Source organism: Thermomyces dupontii, assembly GCF_041956625.1.
Source record: "Thermomyces dupontii strain NRRL 2155 unplaced genomic scaffold VTN31scaffold_1, whole genome shotgun sequence".
Classification (NCBI taxonomy): Eukaryota; Fungi; Ascomycota; class Eurotiomycetes; order Eurotiales; family Trichocomaceae; genus Thermomyces; species Thermomyces dupontii.
Window position 1 is genome coordinate 423565 of NW_027192307.1, and position 18724 is coordinate 442288.

General features: G+C 53.0%; 5 protein-coding genes across 5 annotated transcripts; 2 read left to right on the forward strand and 3 right to left on the reverse strand.

The window, feature by feature from the left end:
- Positions 1–389: 389 nt before the first annotated feature.
- VTN31DRAFT_167 (uncharacterized protein) lies at positions 390–2430 on the reverse strand (the record flags this gene model as incomplete). Its single annotated transcript, XM_069401752.1, has 3 exons — positions 390–783; positions 840–1072; positions 1123–2430. The coding sequence occupies 3 exons, from the start codon at positions 2428–2430 to the stop codon at positions 390–392; spliced, it is 1935 nt and encodes a 644-aa protein (XP_069263023.1).
- A 322-nt stretch (positions 2431–2752) lies between these two features.
- On the reverse strand, positions 2753–5639 carry VTN31DRAFT_168 (uncharacterized protein; the record flags this gene model as incomplete). Its single annotated transcript, XM_069401763.1, has 4 exons — positions 2753–4100; positions 4150–4506; positions 4560–5155; positions 5217–5639. The coding sequence occupies 4 exons, from the start codon at positions 5637–5639 to the stop codon at positions 2753–2755; spliced, it is 2724 nt and encodes a 907-aa protein (XP_069263024.1).
- Positions 5640–6811: 1172 nt separating this feature from the next.
- VTN31DRAFT_169 (uncharacterized protein) lies at positions 6812–12068 on the forward strand (the record flags this gene model as incomplete). The annotated part of the gene is made up of 6 exons (XM_069401774.1): positions 6812–6889; positions 6984–7298; positions 7365–7652; positions 7711–10392; positions 10445–10714; positions 10773–12068. The coding sequence occupies 6 exons, from the start codon at positions 6812–6814 to the stop codon at positions 12066–12068; spliced, it is 4929 nt and encodes a 1642-aa protein (XP_069263025.1).
- A 3340-nt stretch (positions 12069–15408) lies between these two features.
- Positions 15409–16647, forward strand: VTN31DRAFT_170 (uncharacterized protein; the record flags this gene model as incomplete). Its single annotated transcript, XM_069401786.1, has 1 exon — positions 15409–16647. The coding sequence occupies one exon, from the start codon at positions 15409–15411 to the stop codon at positions 16645–16647; it is 1239 nt and encodes a 412-aa protein (XP_069263026.1).
- A 501-nt stretch (positions 16648–17148) lies between these two features.
- Positions 17149–18529, reverse strand: VTN31DRAFT_171 (uncharacterized protein; the record flags this gene model as incomplete). The annotated part of the gene is made up of 6 exons (XM_069401797.1): positions 17149–17625; positions 17676–17875; positions 17928–18045; positions 18092–18123; positions 18187–18300; positions 18487–18529. 6 exons carry the CDS (start codon positions 18527–18529, stop codon positions 17149–17151), a joined length of 984 nt encoding a protein of 327 aa, XP_069263027.1.
- Positions 18530–18724: the final 195 nt, after the last annotated feature.

Sequence of the window (18724 nt, forward strand, 5' to 3'; positions counted from 1 at the left end):
GAAAATATTGGATTCGATAGACTAGTACAGTAGTACCTTATGTACCTAGGTATTGATGAGCTTTTCAGCTCCAAGTTTGACGGTTCGAGAATCGGCGCCGCGACAATAGCTGAATCCTACCCTTGGGCTGTTGGGGATGCATGAAGAGAGATGTGCCCGAGATGAAACAGAGTATCAGATCCCTGGGTTTCTTTTTACCCGCCCTACGCGCGGCATTGCGTGGGCCTTTGTGCTGGACCTCTGCCTCTTGAACTCCGGCTCGGATCAGCTCAAAAAAACTCGTTGATTAGGATCTCTGTACGTGCAATCACCCACTCAACATCGATCAATTCTATTTACCAATCATCCACATGACATTCAATTCACACCTCCAAAAGAGAACAGACAGACTACGTCTTGCCAGCCGTATCCTTCAGCGTCACAATCCGATTCAACACCACATGCTCATCCGTCGAATCGCGGTCCACCGCAAAATATGCCACCCGCATACCTTGGAAACGGATCGAGTACGGTGGCGTCGGCTTCTTGGTCGTCGCGGCGTCGCCCTCGCCCGAGTCAGCCGGGCGCAGCTCACGCGGCCATGGCGCCGTCCGGCGCACCTCGTGGAAGCCCGTCTCCAGGAACGCGTCGTGGTAGATCTGCTCCGAGTCCGGGTTGATGTCTGCCAGGAATCCCTCCGGGTGCGCCGATGGGTCTTCAGACTTGAAGAGGGGGTTGAACGCGCGCACTTCGGCGCGGATCGGGCTGTTGTGCTGCGGCGATTCCGCAACCCAGTGGATGTACCTGAGAAAGGTCAGAGATCCTGAGCGTGTCCGCTGCTCTTGCGGGGTAGGTCTTACGTCTTGGCCCGCTTTGGTGCTGCGCCCTCCTCCGGCTTCTCATATCGGGCGTACACGCACGTCACCTGTCCCGTCGTCGGATCCTTGTCGTACCGAGTCGCCGTGATTGGGTAAGGCACTTTGAGCAGACCAACGGTTTTGCCCGGCGCTAGTCGGAAGTAGTTCGGGTCATCCTCCTCGCGGAAATCGCTCCGCTCAATGTAGACCACTCGCGTAAATGGCACAGTGTGCGTCTAAAATGGGTCAGCTTGATCGAATACTCCAAATCCAACAAGGAACATACCCCAAACGATGGGTCCTTGGAGAATGGAACCTCCACCATCTCCAGGTGATCCTCCGGCAGGCCCTCAATGATCACCTTGAGCGGCTCCAATACCAACATCAACCGCGGCACGGTCGTCTCCAAATACTGCCGCACAATATGCTCAAACTTGCCCACCTGAACAATCGTTCGGGCCTTGGTGACACCAAGATCGTTGACGAAGGACAAGATCGCGCCCGGAGGAACACCTCGTCTTCTCAGCGCGATCAGCGTCCACAGTCGCGGATCATCCCAGCCGCGCACGTGGCCGCGCTTGACCAGCTCAATAATCTTGCGCTTCGAGAGCACGGTATTGTTGACGCTGAGCCGCCCGTACTCGCGCTGCATGGGCCTGTAGACTTCCAACTTATCGCAGAGCCATTCGTACGATTCCCGAGACAGCTCAAACTCAGTAGTACACAGCGAATGCGTGATGCCCTCGATGCTATCACACAGACAGTGCGCAAAATCGTACGTCGGGTAGATCCTCCACTTGTTCCCGGTCCGGATATGGTACCGGTCAGCATCGTCCAGCACACGATACGCGATCAAATCCCACATCTGTGGGTTGGGGTTCGAGAGATCCTGCTTCATGCGCAGCGCCGCTTCTCCGGGCTTGTATTTCCCGTCGCGCATGGCGCGAAACTCCGCCAAGGACTCCTCGATCGGGCGCGAACGGTGAGGGCATGCATATCGCTCGCCCTTACCTCGGTTCCCTTCCGCCTCGCCTCGCTGCGCCTTGATCTCCGCCTTGGTGCAATGGCACACGTATGCGCCATCCTTCCTGATCAGATCTTCCGCCATCTCGTACAGCTTATCGAAATTGTCGCTGGCGCTCGTGACGCGAACGGGCTTGAAGCCCAGCCAGTCCACGAGATCCGCGATCGACTCGTAGTACTGCTCCTCCTCGCCTTCCGGATTCGTGTCATCATACCGCAATATGCACTCCCCCTTGTGATACTCGGCAAATCCAAAGTTGACCGCCAGCGCCTTGCTGTGCCCAATATGCAGGTAGCCGTTGGGCTCGGGAGGGAACCGGGTGCGGACCTTCTTCTCGATCGTTTTCTCCACGGGCAATTCCTCGTAGACGTCGGCAAGGAACCCGACCTTGAACATCTGTTCGGGATCCCGAATCACATCCCCCGTCTTCTTCGGGGCCTTGCTCGCTTGTTTGGTGTTCTGCCCCGCCTGTTTGGCATTGTTGTTTTGCTTCGGCGCCTTGGCCTTCTTCTGAGTCGCCTCCTCTTTGGGCCGTTCGGGAAGCTCGGTGGTACCTTTTTCTGAGCTCATGACTGCCACTCGTGCCTGCTATCACTTAGCAAACTCGATTTCTGGGGATATTTTCGGCAGATTCAGGTCAAGCAAGGAGGGGCTCAGATTCGCAGATTTCGTTATCTGCTTATCTCTGGAGGGTCACGTGAGAATAGGTACAACCATCAACGGCCAATCAGATAGCCGGTCCCAATGTCATCGTAATAAATACCTATGCATTATATGTAGGTTAATCATATACAGGAGCAGACAGCCCAGATGATACGGCTGCTAGAGTATGTACAAGCTGAAGAACCTCCCAATCGCTCATCTCAAGGGACAGGAGAGACATGATACAAGATCACTTCGACTCTGCGCTGGCAGTGGATACGGTGCGCTTCCCCCAACCGAAGAACCCCCCTGCCGCCGAAGACTTGTTCGTTTCCGGTGACGACTTTGTGGTCGCGGATGTGGTCCTCGGTGGTGAGAGATTGAGCGGATTCTCTGAAGAAGGGATCCTCGGAGTGGCAGGGCTGCCCATCAACTTTCGCAGCGAATCCAGCTTGGCTTTGACTTCCTCCAGTTCTTGTCTCGCAATGGCCTCGGCCGTTTTTGCGTTCACAAGTTCCACGAGCAGCGAGTCGTCCGGCCCAGCAGATGCCGGGGATGTCGGTGCCGTACTGCCTTCGACTCCCTGTAGGCCGATAATAGTACTGTTCCGCTTGGGGTTCCTTGCGCTTCTCTGTGAGTTGGTCCGTGTTATCAACTTGATTTCTCGCAGTCCAGTGTTCGACGGCCATCCGTCATTTGCGTCCCCTAGTGACGCTCGCTTGTTCCTGTTGCTGTCGGACGGTGACGGCTTGCGAGCTCGTAGCTCCTGGACAGTGCGTTCCAGCCTCTGCTTTTCCCAGTGACCCTCTTGGATCCGTGCACGAGCCTCACGTAGCTCCTCCTTGAGTCGTGAATTCTCCCTTTCGTACTCGTCAAGTCTCCGGCTGAGCTCCGTACACCGAGCCGCTTCCACTTCGTGCATCTCTTTCCACCGACTAACCTCGTCCCTGAGTTGATGCTTGGTCTGAGCGATTGACACCCGCTTATTCGATGTCATGAATCGCTCCTCGGCCCTTGAGATTAGACTCTGGCGTAGTTCGGAATCCTGCTGATCGTCGCCCATGTCCTTGATATACGAAAGCATTGCCTTGGAAACCTCGTGGTCTTCCTCCCGCTCCTCTCGTTCTTGTTGGAGATCTCGTGCAAGACTCGCCTGTTCACGTTGCAGGTCATTCATCGCCATCAACAGGTCCTCGATCTGCCCATGCAGATCTTTGTCCTTCTGCGACATTGTGGATTTGATCCGAGGCTTGGGCTCGCCGGAGGCCGACACCTCGGTAGGCGCCGTGCTGGTTTCCGAGGCCGCCGATTCCAAGGAGTTGAGGGTTGATGCCATGCTCTGCTTGGACGGAGACCGTCGGATCGTGCTGTCGGGACGTGTCGAGCTCGGCGGTCCCAAGGACTTGTGAGAACCCGAGCCGGCCCATAGTCGGCCCAAGAACCGAGAGGCGGCTGCTTGTATTTGGGGGAACGAGATGCCCGTTGGGACCCCTTGGGACTGGTTATAGCTCGCTTCCAGGGCCTTTAAGCTCTCCTTGCTAACCAGTGGGGTCAATGACACGAAATCCTTGACCAGATCGTCCGCATTCCATGCGTACCTATCACATGGTTAGTTTATTTTTTGGAAGGCCTGTCGCAAACACTTACGTATCCCAAAGACTCCGAGACAATAACAGCTGCATCACATCCTCCATTTCCGTGCATGCCATGATCTTCTTCTCATTTCGTTGCATCAGCGACAGCGCCACTCTCATTAAAGTCTCCGACGCGCCTTCCAGCAGCAAGACGTCGTATATTCGCAGGAGCATTGGTAGAGGGCACGTGACGGCAAAGAATGAGAGGAACCATTGTGAGACATAGAGCGGCTCAATATGGAGCGACTCGAGATGGGCATAAAGGTTGGGCAAGTGCCGCGAAAGCAGCGTTTGGAATTGATAGACGCGAAGATGCAGTCCCGAGAGATCTGGAAGATAGCAGGACCGCAGGCCGTAATGATCCATCAATCTGAGATTCCGTCAGTACCTGTTCCGCAGCCTGCTGAGCATCCTGGCACCTACCTGACCAGCATGCAGAATGCTTCTGCATCAGTCATATGCATCAGCAACGGACCAACCACGAACCCTAGTCCCTGGCAGTATCCAATCTTCGTGTCGTACAGGCTAAAGCATTTAAGCACCCGTGCCAGCATTTGCTGGCCTTCGCCGTTCGGATCACGGAACATCTCTACGTTGGGAAAGCTTCGGCCAATGTCCTTTCCGATGAGGCCTTCGTAGGGGCTAGTCTCTCGCGACAGGCGAGTGAACTCTTCCGTCAATTGGGAGTCCCGCGCCCTGGCGATACTGGGCCAGACCACCCCTCGAAGCGGCGGTGGAATGCCCGCTCTGATCTTGTTTGACGTCAATGTCGGCAATCGCTGCGCGGTGGCAGGGTAGTCCGCCACGAGGGCCGCCCAGAACTCCAATTCCGTCATCGGTGGAGTCGGAAGCTGCGAGTACCTCAGTGACAATCTCGGATCTTCCACGAGTTTCTTGAGCTGCTGTATCGACGGAGGGCGCGATTTTCTCCGCGATTTGACACTCGCGAGGCCTGATTTGGGGTTCGTAGCCAGCGCATTATTTTCTTGCTCCAGACGTGCCAGCAATAAAGCCGTGGACTGTTTGACAAATCGCATTGGACGTCAATGACGACTCGACCCAGTCGGTTGGAGCACATACCTCGTCTGTCATTTCACTGCGGGGTTCCTCCTCTTCGGTTTTGTCCAACTTATCCCAGTCCACCTCGCTATTACTCGCCGGCGACTTAATGCTCGGGCTGTCTGACTCGGCAGCGTCCGAGCCATCTGCAGGTCCGGGTTCTGAGTCTTCCTGGTGGGCCGGATCCAGCTCGGATATCGACTCATTCTTGGGAGTATCATCCAGCTTCGCGTCACTCTCGAACGTGCTGCGCTTCTCAAATGCTTGCTCTTCCATCGGGGTTTGTATTGTGGCCAGCTCGCTCGGGTCATGAACAGGATCGTGACTCGATTGGTGCTCCGATAGGGGTACTGTGACCATCGAATCGGTGGTCATTGGGGACTGGATTTCCTCCACCATGGCGGATGTCACCTCTCCGCGGTCCATTGTCGCTGTCGACGCCATACCCGGTGCCAGAACGAAACCACTACTCCAGCAATTGAGCAAGCATTACTTCAATCTGTCCAGTCAACACGGCGCGAACCCGGCGCGACGCCAGTCAGGGCCAGATTGATATCGAAAACTTCAGGCGAACAATGCTCGAATGGAATGACCAGCAATTCCAGAAGCGACCCGCGACGAGGACGATAAACTCAGGCAGATACATCGCAGGTGTGAGCATAGGAACAAAATCCAGGCGCAATCAGGGATTCACCTCCTGAGGGCCTGACCTGTTTCGTGGTAGTTTTAGCTCCAGGGCCGGGAGCGTTAGCGGCTTAGCAGCACTCATCAAGCCTAACTTAATTGAGCAGGGGCTCCGCTCTTCCGCCCTGGAGCAAATCGGCCGCTTTGAATTCAGGCCTCTTCTTTGAAGCCGGCGCGGGAGAAGTTTGGCCTAGAGTTTAGCGGGCTCCGCTTTTCCCCTGACGCCAAGATTCGTCTCTACTTTTGGGATGAATGGGGATCGGCGGGATGCGGTCTGCCTTGAATTTCAGGCAGAAATTTGGTTAGGTTAGCCTACGAGTACTCCATACTCCGTACAGTAAATCAGTGAACTCGCTAGGAGAGTCAAAAGATGTGAAGTCCAAGCGCTGCGAGCAGAATCTTGGAGGAGCGAGAATAATGGCATGAATGGAGCCGTCATCGGAGACAATTCAATATTTCCGTCACTGATCCTGATTCATTATGCACTCTCAACGGTCATGATGCAGATAGTAGTAGACCTTAGTGCAGGGAACCTCATTGGTCGACCGTCTTTGATCTCCGATGCTGGAGATTGATCCTTCATTTTCTTCTTTACGACAGTTGACGGATCAATGCGGTGAGAGTGGATTGTTTGTTGTGGAATTGCCTAAAATATACTAGCGCAGCTTCACGCGCCCCGGATAAACATAGCCCCGAATGCCCGGCCAAAAGCGGCAACCGCCAACACGGAACGCGTCTCAGACAGCAAATCCTGTCAACAAACGGATTAAGCGGCATCCCCTTGTCCGGAAGACAAGGACACGGGTTCTCCTTCAACATCCATTGAGGCGCTATCGCCGCCGCATTGTGGGATGTTTTGCTTGTCCACATTCCACGTCTAACTCTTCCTATTCACCTTCCGCTCCTCGTGATCTCTTCCTCTCGTTACCAAGATGAATATCTCGGAAGAAGGCTCCGTCTACGAAGTTGACAGTGACTCTGGCTCTGACTTCGTGCCTGGTGCGGCGTCGGTATGTTTGATTTCTGTCGTCTCGGGGAGACTTCGGGATAATCCATTTCGAGACCCCCCTGGCAAGAGCAGTACTGACCGTGTCGGGCGCGTAGAAACCGAAGGCAAAGGCCGCTGGCAATAAGTCAGGCCCGAAGAAATTGACCCAGACTACGTTGACGGGCAAGACCACGTCCAAAAAAGCGCCCGCAAAGAAGCGCCCCGCTCCTGATTCGGATGCTGAGTCGGATGTGGAAGACTCGGTGATGTCAAGCACACCTCCAAATCCGAAGCCGGCCAGCAAAGCCGCCGGCCGAAAAAATGCCGGTTCGAAAAAGCCTCTGGCTGATGTCCCAAATGAGTCGAATGGTGCTGATGAAGCACCACCCTCAGCACCAATAGAGACTGGTGAAGCAGATAAATACGAGAAGGTAGGATCCCATTGTTCCCCTAACGCGTGAAAAGAGAGTAATTAAGTTGACGCCTCTTGGGTGTAGTTGACCCAACTGGAACACATCATCAAACGTCCAGATACCTACATTGGTTCGATCGAGGCCACCACGCAACAGATGTGGGTGTTCAACTCAACTACCGAGTTGATGGAATATCGCGAGGTTACCTACGTGCCCGGTCTTTATAAAATTTTCGACGAAATCATTGTCAACGCAGCAGATAACAAACAAAGGGATCCAAACATGGACGAGATTCGGATAACCATGGACCGTGAATCCGGGGAGATCAGTGTTTGGAACAACGGCCGCGGTATCCCGGTCGAGATCCACAAAGTATGTTGTAATCACATGGAAGATTATTCGCCTGCGGACTGTCTCTGACATTGCCCAGAAAACAGGGATCTACGTGCCAGAGCTGATTTTCGGCCACCTTCTGACGTCGTCCAACTACGACGACAATGAACAGAAGGTAACCGGTGGAAGAAACGGCTTCGGTGCCAAGTTATGTAACGTCTTTTCAACCAGTTTCACGATCGAGACCTATGACTCGATCCAGAAAAAGAAGTACAAGCAGACATGGACAGACAACATGTCCAAGATGGGCAAGGCCAAAATCACCGACTGCAAAGGTGAAGACTATACAAAAGTCACTTTCACGCCGGACTATGCCAAGTTTGGTATGAGCGGCATTGATGATGACTTCGAGGCCCTGCTAAAGCGTCGCGTCTATGACCTGGCGGGAACCAGTAAAGTCGCAGTCAAGTTCAACGGCACCCGGATTCCCGTCCGGAACTTCAAGAAATACATGGAAATGTACACAAAAGCCATCAAGAATGAGCGTGGCGAGGAGGCTTCTATGGACAAGAGCGAGATCGTCACTGCGAATCCAGACCCACGCTGGGAGGTCGGCTTTGCCGTGTCTGATGGGTCCTTCCATCAGGTGTCGTTCGTCAACTCCATTGCGACAACATCTGGTGGCACGCACGTCAACTATATTGCCGATCAGATCTGCAACCGCCTCGCCGAAGTGGTCAAGAAGAAGAACAAGACCGGCGCAACGCTCAAGCCAGCACAGATTCGGAACCATATCTTTATCTTTGTGAACGCTTTGATCGTAAATCCGGCTTTCAACTCACAGACCAAGGAACAATTGACAACGAAACCCTCTCAATTCGGCAGCAAATGTCAGCTCGATGAGGAGTTTTTTAAAAAGGTCCTCAAGACTGACGTGATGACCAACATTCTTCATTTTGCCGAGAAAAAGGCCGATCAGATCTTGAAGAAGTCGGATGGCAACCGTCGGTCTCGCATGACCAATCCCAAACTCACGGATGCCAACAAGGCTGGCACCAAAGATGGATATAAGTGCACCCTGATCTTGACCGAGGGTGAATCGGCTAAGGGTCTGGCCATCGCCGGTCGAGCCATTGTCGGCCCGGATCTCTTTGGCGTCTTTCCTCTCCGAGGCAAGTTACTCAACGTGCGCGATGCTTCTATCGACCAGATCTCGAAGAACCAAGAGATTCAAAATATCAAGACTTTCCTCGGCCTACAGCACAAAAAGGAGTATACAGACACAAAGTCATTGCGATATGGTCACTTGATGATTATGACGGATCAAGATCACGATGGTAGCCACATCAAGGGTCTCTTGATCAACTTCCTCCAGGTCCAGTTTCCGAGCCTGCTGAAGATTCCTGAATTCTTGGTCGAATTCATCACGCCCATCGTCAAGGTTTGGAAAGGCGATCCAAAGCACCCGACCAAGCAGATATCGTTTTTCACGATGCCTGAATATGAACGGTGGAAGGAGGAACACAAGCATGAACGTGGCTGGCAGCACAAGTACTACAAGGGTCTGGGAACAAGCACTACGGAGGATGCCCAGATCTATTTCCGAGACCTGGACCGGCATCTGAAGGAGTTCCACACCATGCAGGAGCATGAGGAGAAACTGATTGACCTCGCTTTCTCCAAGAAGAAAGCTGATGAGCGAAAGGAATGGCTCCGCCAATTCAAGCCGGGCACGTATCTGGATCACTCCTCCAAGAAGATCACATACGAGGATTTCATCAACAAGGAGCTTATTCTCTTCAGCATTGCCGACAACCAGCGCTCGATCCCTTCCGTTGTTGATGGTCTCAAGCCAGGTCAACGAAAGGTCCTCTACACCTGCTTCAAGCGCAACATTAAACGGGATATTAAGGTTGTCGAGTTGGCCGGGCACGTGTCTGGCATGACGGCATACCAACACGGCGAGGCTTCTCTGCAGCAGACCATTGTCGGTCTCGCGCAGAACTTCGTTGGATCCAACAACGTCAACTGCCTGGAGCCAAGTGGCAACTTCGGTAGCCGTCTGCAGGGTGGTACGGATTGTGCCAGTGCTCGATATATTTACACGCGGCTTTCGCCTCTTGCTCGCAAGATCTTCCATCCTGCCGATGAGCCATTGCTCAAGCACAATGAAGACGACGGAGAGAAAATCGAACCCGAAGTCTATGTGCCAATCGTTCCGATGATCCTTATCAATGGCGCTGACGGTATTGGTACCGGATGGAGTTCTCAGATCCCCAACTACAATCCGGAGGACATTGTTGAGAACCTAAAACGTATGATGGATGGGGAGGAACCCAAGCCGATGAAGCCTTGGTTCCGAGGTTTCACTGGTGAGGTCACGCCCTTGGGTCCGGATCGTTTCAAGTTCAGCGGGATCATCCGGGAAACTGGCGACAAGGAAGTCGAAATCACTGAACTTCCTATCCGGGTCTGGACCCAAGATTTCAAGGACAGGCTGGAAGAAATCATCAAGGGTGAGAAGGTTCCGTCGTTCATCAAAGATTACAAGGACTACAATACACACACCAAGGTTCACTTTGTCATCCAGTTGGATGAGAAGAACATGAAGAGCACGCAGGATGAGAGTTTGGAAGAAAAGTTCAAGCTCTCCAAAACCATTGCGACCACAAACTTGGTGGCTTTCGATCCCGAGGGTCGGATCACCAAGTACGCTTCGGTGGAAGACATCCTGAAGGAATTTTACGCCGTTCGTATCAAGCTATACGAGAAGCGCAAGGTTTGTCTGCCGGAGAATCACGCCATGTTTGACGTGCGCTGACGAGACATAGCAACACCAACTGAACGAAATGCAAAAGGAGTTGGACAAGTTGACGAACCAGGCACGGTTCGTTCAGATGATCATCGATGGCAAATTGGTGATCTCCAAGAAGAAGAAGTCGGTCTTGATTGCCGAATTGCAGGAGAAAGGCTTCAAGGCCTTCCCTAAAGTCACGGAGGCAGTCAAGGCTCTTGACACACAACTGGCTCCGGAGGACGGTGAAGAGTCGGAAGAGGCCGGGGCTGACGTTGCTTCCGATGGCTACGATTATCTGCTCAATGTACGTTTATGGTACCTATCAACATGATCATGATCATTGTTGCTGACTTGCGTGCCAGATGCCGCTGTGGTCGCTGACACAGGAACGCGTGGACCGACTCCTCCGTCAGATTGCTGACAAAGAAACAGAGATTGACAACCTTATCAGACTGTCCAAGGAAGATATCTGGAAGAAGGATCTGGATGACTTCATCCACGAATGGCGTTTGCAGCTCGAGGAGGACGAACGTCGCGAGCGTAAAGCGGCCGGTCTGAGCGGCCGTGCGTCGACCAAACTGGCGAGCAACCGGGCTCCGGCCCGGAAGCGCAAGGCTGGTGGTGACGATGACGATGAGGACTACGCCCCATCTAGAAGCAAGAAGGCCGCCACCTCCAAGAAAACTGAGGCAAAGGGGGGCATTCTTGATTTCCTCAACAAGACACCAAAGGAAACCAAGCCTGTCCCGGCCAGTGACGAGTCAGACGAGGACTTTGAAGCAGAGATCCTTCCCAAGAAGAACCGAGCCGCTCCAAAACGTGAGGATGCGTCACCAAAGGAGGAGGAAGATGTTGTTATGACGGACAAGACAACGGCGAAGGCCTCCGCTGGGGAGTCTACCACGTCGCGGAGTCGACCAACAACCGAGCGCAAGCCAGCCACCTACGCGGTGTTGAGTGACTCGGACTCGGATAATGGGGACGCTTTGCTCGATGATGTTGGCAAAATGGTCAAGGGAATCGGGGATAGCAAAGGCAAAACCCTGATTTCGGACCATTCCAGTCGGCCGGAGAGCAGTTCAGGGCTGAAAAGCAGCACCACGAAGACGTCGAAACTTGGCAGTGAGTTCGACGCGGATGAAACCGATTACAGCAAGCTTGTGCCGCAAAACTCTCCGCGTCGGTCCTTGACGGTGAAGTCGCGGGATGTCAAAATGGCCGACGCCGAGGATGACGACGATGACGAGCCGATCAAGCCCACAAAGTCCAAGGCTGGCGTGAAGAGCAAGTCGGCGGCGGCCAAATCCACGACTGCTCCTAAGTCTCGTGGACGTCCGAAAAAAGATGCTTCCAAGGCCGAGCCGGCGCCGGCCGCGAAGAAGACTCAACCAGCTAAAGGCCGGGGCAGGAAGAAGCTACTGGAGGATTCCGATGATGAAATCGATGCCATGGCCAACGACATCCTCGACTCTCCTACAGGGGACAAGTCTGATGAGGAGAAAGCGCCTCCTGCTCGCTCTCGACCAGCCCGCCGAGCGGCCGCCACAGCGAAGAAGCCAGTCTACGTGATCGACGACGATAGCGAGGACGCCATCGTCGACGACGGAGATGATGACGACGATGACTTTGGGGACGACCTGAATGATGACTCTGAGTAGAGTGGTCGACATTGGATTGGAAGCTTCTTTCAGGTGCATTATCTGTTTGTTTATACGGGTATCAACAAAGGACAAATTGTCAATATTTCAGTTGTGCAGTTGTGTGTATGTTACTTGTTTTCGGTCGTTTTCTCAATAGTATTGTTTATGGGGTTTTCTACAGTCGGCACCACTACCTTTGCGGCTCAAAGTTCGTCTTCCAATGCATGTTGAGAGGCCGGTGGGAACGGTGATCGATCCACCGTGTTTGATAAGCATTGACCACTGGTTTGTTCAACAGGAGTCTTATGGACTCTTCCCAACATGCATCGGAAAAGCACTGACGGAACAAGATGTAGATTGGGCCAACCGTCGGTCAAGCGGCCAAATCAATGCCATCAAACGATCGCCGGATCGACGGAGAGTGGATTCTCCTCCAGGGATCCCCAGCTAATCCGAAACACATCGGGAGAGCTCTTTCTGCTCAGTCGTTTTTTTTTTTTTTTTTTTTTTTTTTTTTTTTTTCAGTATGTCCTTTTTTTGAAAAAGACATGTTTGGCCTTGTTTGTATGCACTTTGATTTACCTAACCCTGTAGGAACCTTCGGCCTAGAGGTAGGTAATTGGCAACGATGAAAGCTACATCCTACCTCAGCTCTGAGCAATTGTTGCATAGCCCCTGCAGTCTCACAGCGTACGTCGGGTATCTGGTCCCTATTCCAAATATTGTACGAGCTGAAGCCCGTGGCCAAGGCAGAGATTTTGCCGTTTCTCGGACGTACGGCTGTCCATTTGAGGCGCGATATTCCCCTGGTCTTCCTTCGTGCAACCGGTGAAGATATAGATATGAGACTTATACGTTCTGGACGAGACCTACTTGTCTTTGCTTGGTTGTTTTCTTTCCCCTCGGAATATTGATCACTTGCAGGCCCGGCCTGATGGGTCGGAATTCCTGAGTCTTTAGACTGAGTAGTTTCATTCTCCAATTGTAGTCCGGAATAGCATCCCGAAGCCTGGAGCCGGTGTCACCGTTTGATCGAGCGACCTGTCATTATTCGCTCGGGGGGGAAAAGGTATTGGTCCTAGAGCGTGTTTGACATTCTGCTCGGTACTGAGAAGAGAATTCACATGCCGTGCCAGCCTACCGTCATAAACAAGTCTTAGGTATCTGAAGGTACTATACTACTCATCTAGCCAGATGATGATTATCGGATGTCTACTCATACCCTCTCGTCCTGTGTGATAATGATAGTAATAGTCTGTCGTCGCTGCCAGTGCCAGATATAGGGTTTGAGAATCATCGCTACTGAGCTCTACTGAGCTCGATGCTGGAGGTCTCAGGGAATTCCGTGCATTGTGGAATTCCCGATGAGGCATACGAGAAAAAAAAAAAAAAAAAAAAAAGAAAAGAGAGCCCCAGGCAAGGCAGGCCGAAGTTGACTCGATCAGACCTGGGAAGCTTGGACGCCGCCCTGGGTGGGATCGTTGTGTTTCATCTCGGCCGCGTTGACCACACATAGGGCTGCAAGCCGTCGAGGGACTTCGAAGCAAGTTGAAATTGACCCGGGAGCTGTTGTGGTCAAAGCTCGATGCCATGTTCGTTGGATAGTAGTACTACGAGTACTTGCAACTTTGTACTTCACATGCATACTTGAGGTTTCCAAGATGAACATACATGGTTATACAAGTTTATTGCTTTCTCTTCCTTTTGGTCTCAGGTGCTTGAGCAGATCATGTTCATGATATATCAGTTCACTTCCTCTCACAGAGATTAGACTTGCTTGTGAGCAATGACAGGTGCCATTCATCAAAAGTGTTCACGCAGTTCACCGCTCCTATCTTTACACTCCTCTCTCTCATGGAATGAAAAAACAAAAAGCTAGATCAATCTGCAAACAGATCCCGGATCAGAGGAAAGACACCATTGATTGATCCAGCATCAAGTTTCCGTACCCACTCACATCTTCTCCCCTTTCCCCTGCCCAACAACAATACATCCATCTTGTGCTAGGGCTGTATGGGGATGATGTGGCCTTTCTTCTCTGACCCAGGATCATAATAGTGAAGTGGATATCAACAAAGACCTTTGCGCGTCGTTGCTGTTGCTCTATGTATGTCTCCTTGGAAATTGATGCACGCTTCCAGATCATCTATTCCACCTTTGATATCAATCGTTGTTCTTTTTTGGGAGTGTGCGTGTGTGTGTATGTGTGTGCTTTCTTCCTGGATATGTATGAGGTGGGAAGAGCGTGCAAGGCTTCTTTCTCTTTCCTTTAGCTGGACCCTTTGTCGGATTGTCAAGACAGAGAGGAAGAAGAGTGACTGAGTGAGGAAACGTGCCCATCGAGCACCAGTTTTAAATGTTTGGCAGTGGTCCTGTTTCCTGCCCAGTTGTGAAGCTCTTGTCTCTGACTATTCGCCACTTCGCCATCAGTATTATCTCCCTCAAAGAGAAATTCATCATCAAGAAACCCTCTCCAGAATCACCCGTCACCAGCAGGAAAGAATCAAGCACTTCTCAAGGTATTCTGATAGATCCATGGCGTCCATCCAGTCTCTCCTCAACCCAGAGCCGCCGATCGATTCGCAACCAGACCCTCGATGTCAGGATGCTTCACCACCACCGCCGTCGCCGCCTCTGGCAGCCAATTCTCAGGGGCCCAAAGCCAACGGCTACCGTGACAGGACCTCATCATCCGGGGTGACTAGCCAACAGCAGCCACAGCCACGGACAAGAAAGTCCCGCGTTCCCAAGGACGCACCCGTCTTTGTGCGCGGTAGTATCCGTGGTGAACTGCGGTATCCGCCCTGTGAGGAGCGTGACGAGAAGCTCTCCGAGGAGCATCGGCGGTTCCAGCTGTATCCCATGGGTGAGATTGCCGAGTATCCACGGCATATCCCGTACAGCAGTGATAAAAAGTCGTTTATGCATCGAACAGGACGGGATTATTTCGAGGGTATGCTTGATCATCACTGTCCCTTGTCATGAAACTGACCGAGGGTGATAGTCTTCCAGTATACCTTTCAGATCCCAGGCAAGGATAAAGGCTGGACAATAATGTGGGATTACAATATTGGCCTCGTGCGCATCACCCATCTGTTCAAATGCAACGATTATCCCAAGGTGAGTCGAATCTCTGGATTCAGTCACTTATCTGCAGGCATCTGAGATGAACAAAAAAATAAAACCAACCAGACAACTCCGGCAAAAGTCCTCAATGCGAATCCGGGCCTCCGAGAGATCTCCCACAGCATCACGGGCGGCGCATTAGCAGCTCAAGGTCTGTTTCTCCTCCCCCAATTGTCAATCAGCCAACGTCTCTCTGACCATTTACTCTTTTGTGGGGAATCAAGGCTACTGGATGCCGTATGAAGCCGCCAAAGCACTCGCAGCCACGTTCTGCTGGCGCATCCGTTACGCCCTGACGCCGCTCTTCGGCACGGACTTCCCAGACATGTGCCTCTCACCGCAGCAGTCGGGCTTCGGGAGGATGCTGATCGACGCCGATGTCATCGAGCAGGCGGCCCGGAACGCGCAGCGGTATCGGATGCTAGAGTTGCAGAATAAAGCGAATAGCGGCGCGGCATTGGGACGGGAACCAACATCCAGACCATCACCGACCACATCACCTTCACTGTCGAAATTGAGAGGCCGGGGTAGACCGCCGTCTTCTTCATCGACGACGAAAAAGGCCTCGGCGACTAATACTCCGCTGTGCCATCGAGCGTCACTTCAGCGGGAATCATCGCCGAGCACGGACGATGACGACAGTGAGGCCTCGTCCCGCCGTATCTCGACGACAACAGGGTCACCGTCGCGGCGAGGTAGCTCCTCGTTCACGCCGATCAATGGTGTTCCTCCTCTCCGTAGCCCTCGGGGTAATGTCGACGGGAGATCGGACAACCATCACGATTCATCCCCATCATCTCCTCCTCCGCCCGGGTCTCGGAAACGACCACTTCTCCCGTCTCCGTCGAAGATCCTGGCCTCGGTCTCTCGCGGTTACAACAGCAGGATTCTGTCGTCCAAGCTCCGGCGCAGCCTACAGGACAATGACAATGATGCCGAATCCGAACACGGCTCCTCCTCCGATACCGAAAACCCCTGCCAGAGCCGTCACCGCCGCCACCGACGGACAACCAAGGACAACAGTAGCGTATCGGTCACTCTCTCCGACATGATGACGGATTCCGAGCTATCGTCGTCGTCGTCGTCGTCGCTTTCTTCCTCCTACTCTTTCTCCTTCACCGATGAAGATGAAGAAGAAAAAGAAGAAGATGCTGATGATGAGAAGAAGGAGGAGGCTCGACATTCCCGCCAACCACGCGACGCTTCGCCATCGCCATCCCGATCATCATCGTCGTCATCACCGTCCCGCAACACAGTAGTGCGGAGACTCACCCGCGAAGTCAAAGCGGCCCAGGCTTTGCTCACACTTCAGCTCCAAGGCGGTGGTGAGGCTCACAGCAGCAGTACCAAGAACAGCCGCGATCCCATGAACTCGGGTGGTTTCCCGCGCTTGGGCCGCCTGCGTGCGTCGGGCGTAATCGAGGAAGGTGAGATGCGGGAAAGGAAGAGGTTGAGACGCGCGTCTGCTTGATCGGATCAAAAGCTTCCACGAATCTAAATAACGAAAAAAAAAAAAAAAAAAAAAAAAAGTGTAGCATGCCTGTTTTCTGAGTCATCTCATAGAGATCGCTTGCGTTTTCATTCGTGGTCCAGAGGAATAGAGAATGTCATTTCTTCAGACAGTAACCATGTATCAAAATCCCATTTCAACCCAAGTAGCATACAAGTGTAACAACGGAAATCAATACGATCAATCGAATTAACAAATATCGAGACAGCCAGACAAAACACTCACACGACGAATAAAAAACAATACCAGGCCATAAACAGAACAATTAAGAGTTAATCTGTACCAAGGTAGACCCGACAGGAAAGCTCGGCGCGCAATATACTCACCCTCCGACAGCTTCCACACCCGATCACGAGAAATTAAACGCATCAATGATACTGTTGCACAGTCGAACCCACTAGACTCGTCATAGGCTTCGTTCCGCACATCACCTCAGTTCAGCCCTTGCAGTCGATCCGTTGCTTACAGAAGAGTCTCCTGCGCGGATTCCACCGACTCGGGAACTGGCTCCGCGGCGGCGGCCGGCTCCACTGGCTCCGTCTTGGGGACGTTCGGGAAGACGGGCTCCGTGGCGGGCTGCTCCGGCTGCTCTTTCGCGGGCGCCGCGGACGGCGGCTCCGGGGACGGCTCCTTCTTGATCCTGGCAGCCACTGGAGAGGCAGAGCGGCGAATGTAGTCCTGGGCCTTGGAGGTGTAATCGTTGGCGTATCCCTTCACGGCACCCGACGCCTGTGAAGCATACTGGTTGGCCAGCTCGCGGGCTTGGCTGGTCTGCGCGTCGATCAGTTTCTGAATCTCGGCAATCTGCTCATCGACGATTTCACGGTTGCTGATGTAGATGAGCGGGCCTAGATAAGCAACGAATACGGCAAGGAGCGCCAGGCCCCACAGAGGAAGAATCTTGATGAGCCAGTAAGAGAGGAGTGCAGCGGTGAACATCTACTGCCAGTCAGACCAGGTCAATGAGGATCCAACGAATTCATACGTACCGAAACGGTGTAAGCAATGTTCTCCGCAAACAGAGTGCGTTGAAACTCAATCAGCAAGAAGTCAAACAGCTGGCCGATGTCCTCCAGGATGCTCTCAATCGTCTCCCTGGGAATCGTGTAGTACTTGCGCGGTCGCAGGAATTTGCTGGTAAAGCCTTGCCCAAAGACGACTCGACCGGCGATTTCGAGCACGGCGGTGGCTATTCCCGTCAGTTCCAATCGATTGAGTCGCGAGTGACCGGCGATACTCACATCCCAGAGTCAAGTACAAGAACTTGAAGAACCAACGTAGAAGAGGTAGGTATCGCGCAGCGAGGATGAAGGTCACCACGCCAGCAAAGGAAATGGCGGTGGCTCGCGGTTGCTCCCACTGCTGACGTTAGCTCGGCAACTGACGCTGGTAGCTCTGGACGTACGCTGAGGAGACTGTAAAGCAGCGAGTGGTAGTCTGGCATTTTCGTCAGTTCGGTTTGATTCACACACACACACACGCCGTCGAGGTTCCACGTACGAGTCAAGGGTTGACCGGTCGAAGTGGTCTGGGCCGGAGAAGTCTTGTTCTTCAGATCGCGGAACTCCTCGCTCGTCTTGGAAGCTTCCGCGGCAACATTGTCCACGGCGTGGCCTGATCCGAGTCAGCAGTGCTACTACGGTTGACGGTTCGGGTGCGTAGGCAATTGTTTGATCTGGTGTGATCGAGGCGGGCTTGAAGGGAACCTAACGGACGGCACTGCCCATGGCAAAGTCAGCTCTATCCCGCTATAATCCAACTGCAGCGAGCTGTACTCGCCCGGAATCGACCTTACCTCACCGGCTGCATTGACAGCAGGGTACTTAACGTCGGATTCGACCATGGCGATGGCGATGGCGATGGGGGATTGCGTGAAGAATTACGGGGCAAAACGCAACAGCCAGTATATGTTTCACCGGACGCAGAATCAGTTCAGAATGTGACAAAAAGGAGCCTTCTGTTCCGGATTGCAAAGGGGAGGGAAGCTTGAGATGACGAATGTTGGCAAAAAAAAAAGTGATGCAATCGAGCAATGTGT